The sequence below is a fragment of the Crotalus tigris genome, unplaced genomic scaffold (assembly GCF_016545835.1).
Source record: "Crotalus tigris isolate CLP2741 ecotype Arizona unplaced genomic scaffold, ASM1654583v1 scf7180000021232.520764, whole genome shotgun sequence".
NCBI classification, from domain to species: Eukaryota; Metazoa; Chordata; class Lepidosauria; order Squamata; family Viperidae; genus Crotalus; species Crotalus tigris.
The window spans coordinates 231,116-250,000 of record NW_024098413.1 but is presented as its reverse complement, the minus strand read 5'-3'; the positions used below and the strand labels follow the sequence as shown (position 1 = coordinate 250,000).

At 37.1% G+C, this 18,885-nt stretch overlaps 1 protein-coding gene across 4 annotated transcripts in view; it reads left to right on the top strand.

Annotated features, from left to right (window-relative positions):
- GULP1 (GULP PTB domain containing engulfment adaptor 1) overlaps window positions 1-18,885 on the top strand; it is a 147,371-nt gene that overhangs the window by 76,735 nt on the left and 51,751 nt on the right. For all 4 annotated transcript variants that reach the window (XM_039369793.1, XM_039369792.1, XM_039369791.1 and 1 more), the window contains exon 4: window positions 9,661-9,722. In XM_039369793.1, the coding sequence (XP_039225727.1) occupies window positions 9,661-9,722 (62 nt within the window). The remainder of the gene's footprint in view (window positions 1-9,660; window positions 9,723-18,885) is intronic.

The following is an 18,885-nucleotide window of genomic DNA, read 5'->3' as shown; positions in this document are numbered from 1 at the left end:
ATAGCAGAAACTACAGTTGTAGCAACATATCTTGAGGTGCTGGAAAAAAGAAGGGGGTAACCATGGTATTCATCTCCTTTATACATATTAGTATTGTTAGCATTTGTTTTATCATTAAAAGGCTGGGTTTGCCCTAAAACCAAATTGGAAACTTAACAACAGCAGCATGCATGAACTTAGAAGATGTGCCAGCTTAGAATCCAGCAACAAATCATCCATGAGCCAGAGTGAAGCAGCCCACTCATTTTTTTTTATCTGCCTAGCAACATTATGGGAGGAAGGACTGACTTTATCTGGTTAGGCTATTAATTTTACACAGCTATTTTTAAAGTTTATGGCATTCAGAGATGTACTTTGAAAGTTCAAAACTGCTAAATTAGCTAAAGGACATATGCATTCATGATGAAATTATCTTATACTACTTAATAATACTTTTGGGCTTAGCGGGATGTTGGAGGCTATAGGACAACTTTCCAAAAAAGAACTAAGTATTTTAACATTGTGAAGGAAGTACCTTCATATGAATGGATTTTATATCTGGGAGTTATATGCAGTGACATTAAACACGGCTTGATGTATTGACCTGTTAGAGCAGGGGTTCCCAACCTCTGGGCCGTAGCCCACTAGTAGGCCAAGAGGTGTTTGCATCCAGGCCATGGAAATGGCAGGCTAGTACATGCGTGCATGGGCATCCCCACATGTAAGCAGAGGGTGAGCGTATGCACGTGCACTCTGTTTGCGTGAGCGGCATGCTGCTCGTGCAAATGGATCTGGCACGCGCGTTTGCCAGCTGCACACAAAGAACCATCCCCTCTCCCCCTCTCTTCCTGCCAGTCCTCAAGGCCAGAAAGGTTGGGGAACTCTGTGTTAGAGGTTAGCATAGCTTGAAAAAATTGCAATCCCATGCAAGGTTAGAACTAAGGGGGGGGGGCGGAAATCAGTCAACTTACAATTCTTATAATAATCTCCAACTTTAAATGATAGAAGTTTGAAAAGGTCCATAGCACAATGATTGTGAATTATAGAAACTTGTGAAAATAGGGGACAGTGACTACAATTTAATATAAGAAGTAAGGAATTATATAGGATGTCTTTAGGGAAAGGTATAGAATATAGCTGTGTTTGTAGAGACTGGTAATAAAATTTTCAGAAATACAGACTAAAAAAATGTGATGTACCTGATGTACCACTTTGGGGAATTAATAGGCTCTGGAATTTAAATTTTTAAAAGAACATTTCTCTTCCCAGGGGATAACTCTAGAAATGAAGATAAAAAAGCCCATTCAAGAGTAATTAACTTACTTATTTACTAAAGCCTATAGGCTATTGCAGATAGCTTACAGAGAGTAATACTTGGGATTAAAACAGCAATCCAAAAGGAAAACAAGTTGAAATACAAAGGAAAGAAGATGAAAGTAAAAGTCACCAGGAGATAAAATATTTTTAAACAAATTTGTTTACAACAATTTTCTATGCTGATAGTCCTGCTTCTTTTTAGGGAGAACTGTTGAATGCCATCTGGTGGACTTTCTCTCTAGAGTAGTGAACCTTCCTATGATGGAAGTAGCCCTGGAATGTTCTCTCTCTTGAAATTTATTTTAACTATCATTTGAGGAAAGGGAGACCCTTTTTAACCATACCTTTCTGATCATTCGGTTATAAAAAGAGGTACCAGTGGCACTGTGTAGCAGTCTGTTTAAAGGAAAGCCCTAAACATCGTATTGCTTGATCTTGTTGAAGGAGACAAGTTGAAGGAGATGGTACACAATTGTACTGACCATTTTTATAAAAACCGAATACATGATAGAAGAGTCCAAATAGTATGTGTGAAATATAATTACAGTTGTTGGCAACATTTTGGCACTATTCTTCTCTGACTCCCTCCCTCCCTCCACCCACCCACCCACCCTTTACCTTGCCAGTTTTTATATCTGGAAAGATGAAGACAAGGAACCTGGTTGGCTTCCTGAGATAAGAGAGTACTGGGGTTCATATATCATACTGTAGTATAGTTTCTTTGCATCTCCCATATTGTTCTGGATGAGCCAGCTGTTATGATTTAGTGTTATATGCAAATCGTTGTGACTTATTCCACCAACTCTGGTCAAAAAGGTTTGGCATTAAGTGTGAACTCAGCCACTGTTTTGCTGCATGGAATACTTTTGGAACATTTAGGGACAATCTGGAGTAAATCCAACATGGCTGTGGAAAGCCCACAAATCTTTTGAAACAGAAGTAATTCTAGATTTAGGATGTGTCTGAATTTGATGTACATTGTGAAAGATGCTAATGCACTTTCCTGTCTTGTGACCTGTTTATTCTTGACACATTCTCTTGGAATCTGACATGTTTGTCTGACTCACATTGTCTTCTTTAATGTCATAAAGAGACTTTCCAAACAAGGATACCATTATTTTAGATAGTGTGATGCTAAGTTATTTGAGAGATCAATGAGATCTCTAACCTACTTTCCTTACCTTTCCTTTCCTTATGCTTTGGCTAGCTAATGAAGGCATTGCTTGATCCAGAGATTCTGAAATCTCAAACGTTTACATGTTTGCTAGGTATGATAAACATCTAACAAGCTTAAAAAAGACAGCTAGGATAAATATCTACATATTTTATAATATCCTTCACATTCTGCATAGAAGATAATTTGCATGACTAATTCATCTATCAGCAAAGAGAAGTAATTAATTTGGAACTCATCAATAGGTATTTTTACATATGAATTTGTCCATCATTCCATATTTAATTTTGCCAATGCAGGCTTTTGAGTCTGTGAGAGTTTGTTACACATACAGACTTTTTTAAAAATCCAACTGTAGCACTAAACAACCAGATGAGCAAGGAATCCAATAAGCAGTTGCCAGTGCTTAAATTAACAACATTTTGTCATTTTAATAAGCTGTCACATAAATCCATTTACAAAAGCTAGCTTTCTGTAAAAGAAGCAGATATCTGCACAAGGAAGATAAGGCTTTTAGAGCCTTGGCAAAGAAGGAGCATGGGTCTCTCTAAAGTAAATGTATTGCTGGGAAATACCCATTGAAAGCACTTCCTTGCAAATTGTTTTTAATGGGTGAAGTTGCCCATGCAAACGTTGAATCCCTACTTTTGTAAAATTTATGAAGTTGTATTTCTTTGCTGATTGTGTCATTAAAATACTTGTTATGAAAAATGCTATGGCTACAGACCGCTTCAGTGCTTTAAGACTGTTAGTAAACCAGAAAAAAATAATAAACCATTAAGGGAATATGATGTTCTTGAAGAGATTTTCGCTATGCCTTGGAGTAGCTAGTAGGAAGTTGAATGTTTTCCACTTTTTTTTTTTTTCAAAAGCAAATGTTTAGTTGTCTTTTTAGTCAGTCAATGGAGAAGTTAGCAGTAAAATGGCAAGTTGTGATCACCTGATACCTTCTTTAACAACTGCAGCAGAAGTGAAGTTGTAAATCCATTATGGTCACATAATGTTTTGTTTAGTGACTTAGCATTACTTAGGGATAAAGCTGCCAGTCCTACTTGTGGTCATTAAGTGAGGGCTATCTGTACAGCAGTTCAAATATTTATTTACTTATTTAATTATTACAATGGCTCAGTTTCCTGTTCTGATCAAACTAATTAAAATATATATTTCAAGTATAGACTAGTTGTGTCAACACGCTGAGAAAAGAGAACTTTTTATCTAATCTACTTGTCAAAGTCACTACTTGCCAAGGTGGGGTGATGGGGTAACATTCTGGCACTTTGGAATGCAACTTTCTGCAACTTTGAGACAGAAACTATTTATAATCTGGAAGATTGATTCAGATTGCTGTTGGAACCACTAAAATACTTTCAAACTGTGTCTCTGTGTGACCAATTTTATTCATTAGGTTCTTGTTATAAATTAACATTCTTTGATAAACCTCTTTTAAAAATTGGTAACTTTTATTTATGCCATTGAAATTACTGTAAAAATGGGCAATAATATATTTTCATTTTTATGATTTTAAGTACATAGCGAAGAGTGGAATACTAGTTCCCCCATAGCACAAAATAACATTTAAAAAATTATTAGTTAAGCAATAATCATTTAGTGCATAACATTAAGATGTAGTAGAAACCACAAGCACAAGTCCTCAACTTATGGCCATGTTTCATCCAAGGACATGACCAGATTCACTTTTATGGCTGTTTTAGGATGTCATTAAGCAAATCATATGGTCGAAAGTCCAAATCCAGCTTATTCAATGGATATTTTTTGTCAGAAAATGGCAAAAAATATTGCATAATGCAATCACGTGTGGCACATTGCAACTGGTTTAAATGTGAGTCTGTTTCCAAGAGCCTAAAACGCAGTCATGTAACTGTGAGAGTGTTGGAGCAATCATAGCTTTCAGAATGGGTCATATTTTTTTTTTTTTTTAGTCCTTTATGCAACTGATTATATGTCAAGGACAACCTTCTATAGAAACTGTGCTTATCATTGATAAATAAACTTAGCCAAAATTTGCCAATTATAATAGGTGAACTTAAGCAAAGTTCCACAGGATACTGTATATTTCCATCACAGCTTCACCAGCTAGAGGCATTATATAATAGTAGTTTTGATACTTAATTATCTTAGCTTTGATACATTGGGGTTGCATTGTATCAGATACTTTTACAGAAACATATTTAAGGTTGTTTTTTTTGTTGGTTGGTTTTTGCAGATAAAGTGTAAGGTTTTGTTTTATTCCTTTACAATATGAGATTGGACCATATTTGTATTAGGGCTATGCAATATTATAAAATTAGGCACAACAGGATAGACCCATACATGCATATACGTACAAGAACTTTAGATAAGAATGTGAAATACAAAATAGAATATTTCATTATAATTGTCTCTACATAATTTACATTTGTAAGCAACTCATTCATAACATTAAGATGAGATCTTTAAACCACTGAGTGATTGTTTGAGGACAAGTTTCTTAGAACGCAGAATGGCATGGAGAATTTATCCTTGTTCAGATTACAATTTCCATTTACTGTGTAAGATCATAGTTCAAAAGAATGTGGACATCCAAAAATATTAAATCTCATTTCAAACTTAATTTAATAACAGTAATGATTTCCTTTCAGAATATAGCAATGCTGTGATGTGACAAAGAGACATTTTAATGAAGCATTATTCTCATGTCATCTCCAACACAGTAATTTATGAATTTTTGTGCAAAATAATGAAGTCCAGTGTCCAAAGTATATTATATTGTTGCTGTTGCATGAACCATAATGTAAGACCTATTAAAAAAATTTACATAAATGTTAAGGCATTTTTCTATTGTTCAGACAAAATGGGGATCTACAATTGTTTGTCCCATTCATCTTCAAAGATTTGTACATCAAACTGATTTCTCAATAAGTGTTATTTCTAAAGGTGAATTACAGGCTTTCTTTTTTTTTTTTAAATAAAAAGTTTTATTGGTTTTTTTCCATTTTTACAGAAGCTTAGGACACAATGTGGTGGTCAGGGTGTCAGATCATTCAACAACAAAATCATATAAGTATAGCTCAAATTAATTATCAAAAATTTCCTCTCTGTTTCCTAAATATAATATTATTTATTAAAATTAATACAGTTTAGATAAAATTCAATCAAGCAAAAATCCTCAATCACATTGTGATTATAATAATCTATATCCTGTTTTTAAACTTTACTAATTACAGTTCTCATACTCCAATTATGTTTTAATGAACATATAATTAGGATTTCAGGTATCCTTAATGATAGATCATTCATTGAGACTAATTTTTTCCCTATCACAAATAGCTCTTCCTCTCTCTCTATTATCATATTTAAAATAGTAATATAAATCCAACAAACATATTCTGTCATATTCTGTCATTTCATCAATCTACATCTATAAAAAATCTTTTTAATCCCTTTAATAAAGTTTACACCTTCAAATACTTACCAGCTATAATATCAGCAAATTCCCATCCTTCATTCGTCATTAAATCAGACAAAATCTCTCTCTCAATTATAAAATAATTATCATGTTTAAAATAATAATATAAGTCCAAAAATGCATTTCTATTTTTAAAAATATATTCTATCATTTCATGAATCGACGTCTATAAAATCTTTTTAACCCCTAATAAGATTTACTCCTTCAAATAATTATCAACTATGATAACAATAAATTCACATCCTTCACTCGTTATTAAGTCAGACAAGATCTCTAAAGCCTTTTTAACCCATCAAATGACATTTTATGTCACGTTTAAACCTAACTCTAGCTTTCTTTCTATGCCAAGTTAATTCCCATATTAAAACCTTTCGCTTATCAAGCCTTGAAATTTGGTTACAAAAATTTCTGACCAATTCAAACTGAACAAACTTTTCTTCCCTTTCTGCCAATATCATCTGAATATTATATTGACTTTTATTCCATGTTATAGTTAGAAATAAGTTATCCACTTTATTGTAGTTTCCAGAGGATCGTATCTGAATGTCAATCTTTGTTATTTTTGGTAGTTGAACTGAGTCAATTACAGTTATTTCTTTGTCATCAAAGTTATCCATCAGTTGTAGGTAACATTGTGTAAAATTAGTTGGCTTAGTGATTTCCACGTTTTCTCCCAGTGTAGTTTCACAATTGGGTTGTAAGCATAGTGTCTCTGACTCTTTAAATTGTATATCTTGGTGTGTAAAGGCCTGTTCAAAATCACTCTGCTCTTCCTCTATTGTTCCTTGTTCTATATCTTGATTCATTATTGGAGGGTCAATTTGAGGTTCCATGGTAACATCTTTAAGTTTTCTCCAAGGTTTCAAATAACTTTTGAAGTCTTCTGTCAATTCTAGAATTTTTTCCAGTATTAAATCATAGTCAAGATATGGATAACCTTCTTCCATTTTTGGTGGTAGACTAGCCTGTTCCTTTATTAGAGACTATGTTTGAAAAAGATCCACAAATGTCCACCTCCAAAGGTCTAATAGCCAGCTTCACCACCCAGCTGTCAGGTTATCTTTACTCTTTTGTTATCAATGAAAGTCCAATCCTTCTTCAAATAACAAAGAAAAGTACAGTTGCAATGTTGCTTTTTGCCACCAAATGTCCTCAATGGACTATAGACTCTTTTTTCCAAATTAATAAAGTTAAAGAGAAAAAAAGTTAAAAAAATAAGCAAATATTTATAAATAAAACTTTTACCTCTTTTTCCGGTATAGGCAGCTGCCGCTTTCTTAGAAAAGGGAAGTAGTCAAAAGCTCTTCATAGGAAAAATCAGGATAGCAAGAGAAGGAAAAGTCTCACCCGGATTCACCACAGTGGTTCTTCATGCTTAGATGTTCTTTGACTTGTGGTTGGTGCGGCTGAGTAATCAGCCATTTTACTGGCCGATCTTCTCCGTCGGCCCTCAGAATTAGCTCGGACATCTGGAGGAGCCGCCGCTCCTCCGTAGCCGAGCACAGCCTCCTTAACAGTAGTCACGCCCTCCAGGGAGACTTTCGACCCACCTAAGGGTCTACCGGCAGAGGGAAGCTAGCTGACAAAGAGACGAGTCTCTTCATCCAACTAGAGGCGCAGCGATCCGGAACTGGAAGTGCACAGGCTTTCTTTTCTGAAGATTTAGAAATCATTTCTAATAATTTAGGTGTCTCTGAAGCTAGTAACATTGCTTATGTAGATTCAGATGTAAGTATATGTTATAGTTGTCAATTCAGTACTGTCAATAGGTAGTGACAGACAAATGATATTTATCTTTTACCATAGAAAAAGATAAAACACGTTTAGATCTGGATTTAGCACCAGAAAAAAATCAAAATGCAATTTTCCAGATATATCATATTACAATTTTGGAACCATTGCAACAATACTATAAAATAACGCTGGATCACATTTTTTCCCCAAAAGTTTTTCTTCCTGAGTGTATCACATAGAACTCTTGAGAAAAATTGAATTAACTTTTAATGATTATAATATATTTAATGACATAAAAGTTCTGACATGAAGCATGGTTTCAGCAGGGTTTAAAATGTTTTGGCTGTTGATTTCTGTTTGTATTCTTGTTGCAAGGTCCAATGATAGCATTGATGGATTCCAGTTGCCCTAATACCATTTTTCCATTGTGGCAACGTCCTGGTGAAATCTGAAAGATGACCATATTCTTTCATAGGCTATCAAAACTAAACCAAATTTCTACATTCAAATTGGTTTAAATCTAATTGATGACTTGTATGTATGCAAAATTATAAAAATCAGAATAATGAAAAAAATAAAACTAATTGGATCACCCTCATAAATGTTTCATTTTCCTATCATGATTGCCTGGGCTTTGCTAATTCCTTGACAATATGTTTTATATTATTTATTTATTCAATTTACATGGTCACACACCTCAAACATATGCTCTGAGTGGTTAACAAGGAATAAATGAATAAATAAACCAGGAAGCCAATAACTTAGACTTGGCTCTGTAAGATGTAGTCATCCATCATTTACACTGACTGCTAACCCTCCTGACATTACATCCTTTCTAGAAAGTTTTATAAATTGCAGCTATGCCACACTAGAAGATTTAATATTAGAGTAGGAATGTATTCAGTTAGAAATCAAGATAAGATCAAATCTACAAATCTAAAACAGCAAATCCTTTCTGTATTCTATATTAAGGGCAGGCAATGAGATCTCATGGTCTTTTTTAAATTTAATTTTAATTGTTCACTTAACATCAATTCACATTTAAATGATTTATTCATGAAAATGCTTGAATGACATAATGCAGCCACAATTACTTTACTGAGGATATAAGCTTAATTTTCTGTCTTTGAAAGATTTATCTTAAAACTGAAATTTATGTTCACTGGATTGTGCCTGTATAGCTTAAAGTGGCATTCAAATGCCTCTTTAGCTGCTATTGAAATTGCCTTTCCTCTTTGTCAGCTGAATTCTTTGTCAGTTTAAAATATCAGGGAGCACTAGGATGCAGTCTCAGTAGTAAAAGCTACCATAATGATAATTTTGAGAGATGATTTCTATTTACTATTAATATTTTCAAAAGCTCCACCACATAGTAAACCAATTGCAGGACTGGCTAGAACTATTTGTTACCCAAGTACATGTATGTTAGTGGCTGGACACAACTGAGTATAATTTATTGTTTGGAAATGTTTGTCCTTTCTGGCCATAAGAAGTCAGTAAGCATTTGGCAGAATTCTGATTGGACAGGGACAAGAGTCAATCACTGAGACTGGACGTATGGAGTAGAAATAAGGCCAGCCTCCTTTCCTTCTCATAGTAACAAAGTCCTTCTTCTCTAATCTGTCAGTTAAGATTCAAAGAGTATCAGTTGGATATAGGAAATGAAAGGTTGGTTTATATAAAGTCTTTTGAGCTTGAGCATGAGCTTTGCTTAGCAACTACTACTAAACTCTTTTAAATAAGTACCAGATGACTGAATACTCATTTCAGGAATTAGGTATTGTGACATATAGATGGAAATTGAAGACTAAATAGTCCTTGGAAATCTCTGGGAACTTTCTGTGAGGGTAGGTGAGAAAACTATATAGTACGTATTAATAGGTATCCTTTGTGCTTGGTATATATAGATGCAAATATCTATTGTATGTTTTTCCTTGTGGACATGCCTAGTAACTAAGTCTTAATTATGTGTATTTTTTTTCTTTTGCAGATAAGACATGGATGCATACTCCTGAAGCTTTATCAAAGCACTATATTCCTTATAATGCAAAGGTGAGGTGTGTGTCTGCTAACTTGTTTCTACTAACTTGATAGCTAGCAATTGTCTAAATCAGTGGTTCTCAACCTTTCTAATGCCGTGACCCCATAATACAGCTCCCCATGTTGTGGTGACCCCAGGGGCGTGGCCACCGAGTGGATGTGGCCACTGAGTGGGCATGGCTACCGAGTGGGCGTGGCTGCCAAGTGGCCGCCACGGGTCCCACCGCCGCAGCAGATGCACAGCCGCCCTTCCTCTTCCTTGATGCAATCTTTCGCCCGCCCCAGTGACTCCCTCCCCTTTCTGGGGTCCAGGCATACCCTCCGGAGCCCCGGTGTTTACCGACTGCAGGAAGCGCAGGGTGCCCACGTAATCCTGCTCGGTTGAGGACACAGAGGCGAAGACGCAGCTGGTGGTCCATATCCTTTGCCGGTTCCAAAGGGAGAGCACTGGTGCTGGGGACAACTGCCCCCGCCGCCGCTGCCACCGACGGCTCAGATACCGACTGCACTTCCATGGCTCCTGCCTGCCTCAGCTTCCAGATCATCCCGACCCCACTTTCCTCACTCCGTGGCTGGCTTTAGGCGCCCTCCATCCCCGAGGCGCATGCCAAACGCACCACAAGGATCGAGTCTCTCGAGCTCGACCTACCAGCAGGAGCGCCGCGCTGGGACATGGTGAGGAGGCGGTGTCGGCGGCTAGGAGCAGAGCACAAACAGCGCTGAATGGAGAGAAGTGTTTCTCTCCATTCAGCGCTGTTTGCGCTCTGCTCCTCATAGCTGCCGCCGCCTCACCATGTCCCAGCGTGGCGCTCCTGCTGGTAGGTTGAGCTCGAGAGACTCGATCCTTGTGGTGCGTTTGGCGTGCGCCTCGGGGATGGAGGGCACCTAAAGCCGAGCGGGGAGTGGAGCGCGCACCAGCAGGAGCGCCGCGCTGGGACATGGCGAGGAGGCGGCATCGGTGGCTACGAGGAGCAGAGTGCAAACAGCCCTGAATGGACAGAAGCGAGTGGTGAGTGGAGCGCACGAAGGGACTTGACCAGGGCAGCGGGCAGAGGGGAGGGTCGGCTCCGGAGGTGGAGGTGGCACTCAGAAGTGAGGGAGGGGGTGGTGGCGAGACGAGCCCAAAACAGTAGTCTGGAGAGCGCAGCAGGCGACAAGGGGAGAGGCCGGAACAAAGAGAGAAGCGGCTGGGCAGCAGGGAAAATGAGGGGATTTCTACGATACGATGCAAAAAAAAAAAAACCTTGCCTTGGCACAATGGGAAATAGTGAGAAATTGATGCACAAAAGTAATTTGGGGCTCATGTTGCTTTGCGATCCTTGACGCTTAGAGAGATAAGTATGCAAGAATTTTTGATTCATTTATTTAACTTTAACAAAACAAACTACAAACTTAAACTCCATTGAAATAATTAGAGAGTACCCGTATACGCCGGAAAATACAGTACATATATTCCTCTGCCAAGTAGAGGAAGCTCAGCGGCAGGCCAGAGAGGAAACTTACTGTTTTTAGTTGTTTTCTCTCTTGCTTTCCGCTGCTTGCTCTCTCTCGCTTGTGCTCTGTATTGCTTTCCTCCACGTGCTCCGAAACCGAAACTTCCTAACTTTAAATAGAAAAAAGCTGCGCATGCGCAAGGAGGAGGGAGGCAGGAACGGCACTTTCTATATAGCCAAATAAGGAAGTAGAACAATTAGAAAGGGGGAAAAAATGGCAGACAGCGGGGTTTGGCGACCCCCATGAAATGGTCGATCGACCCAAAATGGGGTCGCTACCCATAGGTTGAGAACCGCTGGTCTAAATCATATTGTTGTTGTAATTAGTAAAGACTTCATTCTTTCAGGGGTAATTTGTTGGGTTCATATGGCAAAAGAAGAGAAACTAAGTGCAAGTGGCATCTTGTTTCTTTTAAGCAATAAAAGAATGTGGGGCAGGTTGAGGTAGCTCTTATCAGAGTTTGAACTGATACTGCAGAAGACTTTTGAAATTAGGCTGAAGGCCACTTTTATTTTTAGGACCAGAAAATATCCATTCATAATATTCAAACATTTTTTTCCATTTTCTTTCATAAGATATGGGGTTTTTGGTGCTCTCTTGAGTTTCATTGTTTTCTTGCAGGCATTTCATTACCCAGTTAGGTAACATCAGTATTAGAGGGGGTAGTTTTTTAAGTGGGCTGTTGTTTACTGTTTGTTTGTCTTAGTGGTATTGCTTTGATTGGGATATTGTATACTGCTTAATTGTTAATCTAATGTTAACCTTGGTGTTAATCTCTGCTTATCTGGGTGTTGATTGTTGGCGAGGAGGTGTAATGGTATCTTTGTTTCCTTATTAGCTTTTTGACTGTCTCTTTTGAATGGTATGCAGATGTTATTTATCCCTGTGTGGCCATGAAATTTATCCCTATGATGGCTGATTTGTCCGAGTGCCATCTGAATGGTTTGGTCTACAATGCTCACAGTTTCCCCAGTTGAAACTATGGTTAAGTCTGCTCATATGTTGTGCAATTAAGGAGTTTTCATCTTCTCTTCTGACTGCTGTTTGCTGTTCATGGATGTGCTCTGCTAATTTCCTGCCAGTCTATCCTACATAGTGGTTATCACAGACTTTATACTGTATGTTATAGATGACTCCTGTTTTTTTTATTATTATTATTCTAGGCTACTGAGTCTTTGATTTACTTAAGATGTTTTTCTGGGCTTTGATGGTTTCTATCCTTATAGTGATGCATTGTGGTTATCATAGTCTGTTGGTGGTTTCTGAGATGTTTTTGATGTATGGCAGTATTATCCTTTTAACAGCTTGTGTTGGTTGCGCAGCAATGTGTTGAATGTCCAGGCATTTTTTGATAAAGAGGCATGAGTATCCATCTTGTTGGAAGATGTAGAGATGATTCTTTTTCTGATGTTCAGGGTTGTTGCAGTGTGTTTGTGCTCGTCTAAATAATGTTCTTGCACAGTTTCTCTTGTGGGAATTTGGGCTGTTACTTTGGTAGTGGAGCAGTTGGTTGGTTTGGGTGTTTTTATAATAGACTTGTGTTTCTAATGTGCCATCATTGCCTCTGCTGATGAGGATATCAAGGGAGAGTATTGTTGTTTCTTCTTCCCTTGTGAATTTTATTCTCTTGAATATGCTGTTGATAGATTCATGAGTCTTCTCTTTTGTAAGAATTACTAGTCATCCTTTGACCCAGTGCTTTCTACTGCCTATCCAGGTGGCAGAATTTTTACAGTATATAAATAATTATCCTATTCAAAGTTATTGGGCAGGAGAGGGTTAAATTACCTACCCATTGTACTTATTTCCATACAATCAGTAGCATAGTTTTCTTACTTTTAATATTAAAGGGAAAAAGCTCTATTGATCAGGATTATGGGAGGGGAGGCAGAACTTCAACTTCCTTTTTTGAAGCACAGAAATAAATCTCATAATCAAAATGTCGAGGAGCAAGGGAGCTTCAACTGCCCCTCAAAGAGTCCATTAGTATACAGAACAAAAACTTTCAAGACTATTTGGAAGCTGGAAGAGAATGCAGTCTCCCCCTGTTTGCATGAGAGAAATTAACATTCTCAGCAGGGAGAGTGTCTTCAAAAGCCAGCTTTGAAAGATTCATTTCCAGTTTCTTCCTCCTTATGTGCTATATTTGGATAGGAAAATGTCATGCATATATAATCTTTATGGACCTTTGGCTGATTATGTTGGAAATGATACTGCAATAAATAAAAATGTGCATGACAGTAAATAAAATATGTTAGCACTAGAAAGTGAAGGTTAAGAAAAAACGTCTCATTGACTGTATTTTCTGTCTTGCACATATCATGCATATTAACCATTATCAATAGAAACCATCTGCACTCACTCTAGAACTGGAAACTGATAGATAACCACAGATATAGGATCAACTAATGAGCTTGAAACTTCAAGAGTTCGTCCTACATTCCTATTATTTCAATAAAATAATATTTGTACAGTATTAAAATTATTAATATTGCGTTGTTTAGATAACCTGGAGTTTTGATTTAGGGTATTGATATAAATATGCAATTACTTGCCTTTTTATACAACACTGAGTGTAACTTTAGGGGAAAACCGCTGCAAATGGCATATAGTCACGCCGGCCACATGACCAGAGAAGTGTCTTCGGACAACCCTGGTTCTGTTGGCCAAGAAACGGAGAAGAGTACTGCTCTCTAGAGTCAAGCATGACTGGACATAGGAAACTTTTCTTTTACTTTTTATTGGTTGTACAATGAAGGTTTCGGCCTTAAGCTGATTACTTAGTATTGAAAGCTCCACTGTATGATTGTTACGGGTGTGTGTTATTATATGCATTTATGTATATGCATAGATAGTCATCACTTAACAACTGTTCCGGTAGTTTACAGAATTTACAACAGAACCACTACCACCTTCCGAAAAAAACCCATATTTATGAGTCAATTTGAAAGTTATGGCCGTTGAAGTGCCTCTGCAGTTGTTCACCCTTACGACCAGCCACAGGGACACTGCAGTCCCCCTCTTATCTCCCCCATTCATCCCTTCGGGTCCCCACAGGTCTTTGGCCAACTCTCAGCCTGGCCACTCAGCCACCCAAGAGAGCCCAAAAGCCAGGGATTTGAAGCTGCCAGCCTGGATAGTGGCTCTAACAATTTGTAGGCTTTGGCCTCCTTTGATGTCCATAAACTCTACAGACAAATGAAGCTTCCTTAAAAAAAACAGAGCCTCCTGCAGGCTTGTGACAATAATGCCTGCTTGCAGAATAGCATAAAGTTGTCACGAGGCAGCATCTCTAGGAAAGCTGAGCCTCACGTGGCATCAGTTGGGAGCCTCTGCAAAAAGCAAAAAGATAATTTGGGTGCTGTGGACCCTGGAGGTGACTGGGAAGCAGGCTAAGTCCTGCAAATCCTTTCGGTAGGTGTGGATGAATGTCTGTGTCTGCATGTGTGCCCATGTGTGAGAAAGAGCAAGCGTACATTGTAACCAGTTTTTTGTTACTTTAAATTCACTGGATCTTTATGTATTCCAAAGAACTGGTTATGCCTCAGGGTGATCTGAATGTGGCTGTTGACCAAATGAGTGACCATAACCTGAACGTGTGAGCACATGTAAGGTCTTGTTAAGTTTTCTTGTTTCTTTTTGATTTTTTTCTGAGATTATCCCTAGTTAGAAAAGTTGAGGTTTCATTTTCAATTTTAATTCCAAAATTTTCTTCACTGAACTGTTTATCTTTCCACATGTGATAAAATGCTCCGTTTCATAGAGTTGTACCAATTTTCCTTTTATAACTTGTATGTTTCATAGAGTTAGTCTGCAATTCTCCCCACTGCTGTGATGTAACTGTTTTTTAAAAATATTTTATCCATTGTATTGTATGGTTTTTCCTTTCTTCTGTCTGTGCATCATGTCTAAGTAAAATTTTATATATGTATTCTCACAGGTGATGTATGAGTCAGAAAAATGTTTTTCTTAAAATTCTTCCTTCTTGAGGATATGAGAGGAAAATATGACAATATTTCATTTTATCTGTATTTTTAAAGTTCACATTTTGTAAGAGTCACTAAAATCAATCATAAATAGTACTTTAGCAAAATGAGCAACTATTTTACTATGAAGTACTGGATCAGGCACTGAATGCAACATTTCTCCAGCTCCTAAAGAAGTTAAACTAGAATTTGATTTCATGTTTAACATGCCTTTTCAAAACTACCAGTCCTCAAATTCACTATGTCTATTCAGAAGTACCACAATTAATTGAGGATCATAGGAACCTTAAGTATAACTTCAGAAATATAGAAAGACAATGTCCAAATTAAATACAAAGCTAACATTTATAATTTATGAAAGTGCATGTTTCATATGTAACCATGATCTTTTTCTGGGAAGTACGCATTATAAATTTATATTGAGTCCCAAAATAGTTGCTTAGCTTCTGATTTAATCAACCTATTATACTAACAATCTTCTTGATTTTTTGAAAAGCATACAAGTCTGTGTTTTATAGAAAATTGGTTACAGGCAAACAACATCTGGTACTTGGAAAGCACTTAGAAATAAAGCTGCAATTATTTTGGCAGACATAGGCAGAGTATACTAGGATGAAAGAGAGATTGGATGGTAGGAACAATGTTAATGTATAATGAACATTCATTGGATGTTTTGCTGCCAAACTAAAACATAGTCATGAAGCTTAATTAATTCTGAAGCTTCATAAAACTTATTCATTGCGCAATTGTACCATTTCAAACGTAAGACATAGAAGTAAGTATTTGAATTGATCCATAAAATACCTATTATTTCTGGGGTGCAAGAAACAGTCCAATCCGATTCAGGGCCTAGTCTGGAACTCCAGAAATAGATTATTTTGGTTAGGTTACTTTGAAGATGATAACTAAATTTAAAGCAAGGTAATGAAGAACAAAGGGCTTGATTTAAAGGGGATATGGGTGCAGAATAGTTAAAACTTGTTGTCTCATTTTCCACCAAGTTGTAGGATGAAAATTGAGAGAAAACTTGATCTCTACATAAATAAGGTGTGCAAACATTTCTAGAAGCAGTGCACATGGGACAGAATTTGGACAAATTTGTAGTTCCTATGGGAGATAAGATCCATACGTTTTAGACAGACAGATTGAGGAGTTTTTATTGCAAAGGAAACAATTGATCTTACAAGTAATTGTTTTCTTTGCATAAAGACTCCTCAATATTGTGCTCCTTCTGAAATATGTATAGTGAAAAAATGAGATGAAAATATAAATGATTATGTACCTTTTTAATAATTTTTTTAGTAGATTAGATTAGCTAATAAATACAGCATGAGTGACAAACATTATGGATGTAGATATTAATCACCAAGATTTCTCCATAATCTAAGATGCTATGATTCAACAATCACACAGTCATTCTGATTCTGTGCTGGTCCGATATGTTCCTTTCTCACAATGACATTTAGTACAAATTGCTAATGATATATTTCTTCTTTTTTGGGGTGAATTGGTTGTAGCTCCATTCTTTACAACACGCTAGAGCATTTCACAACTAAGACCAGATCTCGCTGAGGTCCAGAATCAGAACATATGGTCAAGTCCAGCAATTCTTCCATGGATAAATGGAAATCTCTTCCAAATTCCCTCTCTCCATTTTAGGGACAAAGCTAAGGTTGAATATTTTGGAAATCATCTACTTGAGTATATATCTTCTGATTTACAGTGGAAAGAGATATTAGTGCATGATCCAAATGCTTCAGTAGAGGCAGTTCTTCACAGAATATGGTTAAGGCAACACACTAAAGCTGGGAAATGTGATTTCTAGTCCCACTTTAGGCATAAAGCCAGCTTAGGGTCTCTTAAGATCACTGCCTCTGAGCCCTAGGAAGTGGACAATGGCAAACCATTTCTGAAAAAAAGAAATAAGAAAACTGCATGGACTAATTCAGGCAATCGCTGGGGGTCAAAAACTGACTTGAAGACACATAAGAGAAACACAAATATTTCAGAAGCAAATGAAAAGTAATGTTTAAATTGAGTACACTGCTTGGAGGAACAGCTGTATAGCTTTTATTGGCTTAGAGGCTATAGTTCCATTATATGACAGGTTAGGGATCATATTCCAAAGTAGGCAGAAACAAGACTCAAAGAAAACTACCGGTAGTAAGTAAACACTGGAGAAAAAATGAAGTGGAGAACAACTGGAAAATCTATGGGTGACTGCGGGAAAGAAAAAAAATTGGGGGATGAGAACCACTAACACCCAACACAGTACATCAGTGTTTCTCAACCTTGACAATTTTAAGGCATGTGGACTTCAACTCCCAGAATTCCACAGCCAGCATTCTGGGAGTTGAAGTCCACATGCCTTAAAATTGTCAAGGTTGGGAAACACTGCAGTACATAAACCCAGAAGTCAAATCTTTTGCACTCTTAATTTAGGAGAATGGGGATGACATGAAGAAGACACTGATTTTTTTCTCCATTTTACTATTTCTTCTAATTAAAGAATACACATAATAGAAGGATCAATGTAAGAAAGCAATCTTGCAGTTATCTTCCCATCACCACCATCACCCTTTTCCAGCCATACTAATGACAGTAGGATGGATGGGCTGGGATTTGCACTGGAAAAAGTTTACAACAGGATCCAAAGGTGCTTTTTCAGGAAGCAACTGGACTTTCTTGTTTTTCTTGAAAGACATTCTGCTTCTCATCCAAGAAGCTTCTTCAGTTCTGCCTAGATGGTGGCGAATGGAAGGATTTATATTCCTTGCAGACAGCTGGTCAGTATAAATCCTTCCATTCCCTACCGTCTAGTCCAGTGTTTCTCAACCTTGACAATTTTAAGGCATGTGGACTTCAACTCCCAGAATTCCACAGCCAGCAGTGCTGGCTGTGGAATTCTGGGAGTTGAAGTCCACATGCCTTAAAATTGTCAAGGTTGAGAAACACTGATTTCTAGTCAGAGCTGAAGAAGCTTCTTGGATGAGAAGCGAAATGTCTTCAACAACAAGAAAGTCCAGTTGCCTCCTGAAAAAGCATCTTTCGGATAACCATGACCTGGATGATTGAGAATTTCCATAGACATTCACAATGGGACTACTTCTCTGGTTTTTAAAGTGTGTTTCTAGAATGGAATTTAAAAAATTCCATGCCTGGCCTGTTTATTCTCTAGCTAAAGACATTATCAGGACATTGAACAACTAGAATAAGCTGTTTTGGTGGCATCTTATGCAGACAGATGTGCAAATGATTCGTTTCTTCAATCTTCATCTGCAAAATCAGTGATATTTAATAGTTGCTGGAAAAAGGAGTGAGCATAGAAATATTTGATTGTATATTTGTGTTGATATATTTGTATTGTATTTGTGTGAGTGTGTGTGTGTGTGTGTGAGAGAGAGAGAGACAATTCATATCTCTATGCTATTCAAGGAAATCCACAGATGTTCCATACATTCTCATCCACATAAATTAATGCAAATGATAATGTGTTTTTACCTAAAGGGCTTTTATTTTTCAGATGTAGCAATTGTAAAGAAAAAATTAATCATGAGTGGAGTTTCTAAAGACATTTTCACTTTCCATGTTAGTGTTAGTTCAAATACTACTGAAATTTTAAACTTATCTTGTGAATTCTGAATTTATATTTCAGAACTTTTGGTATTTTTAGTTATTGAAAGGCCGTCTTTGTA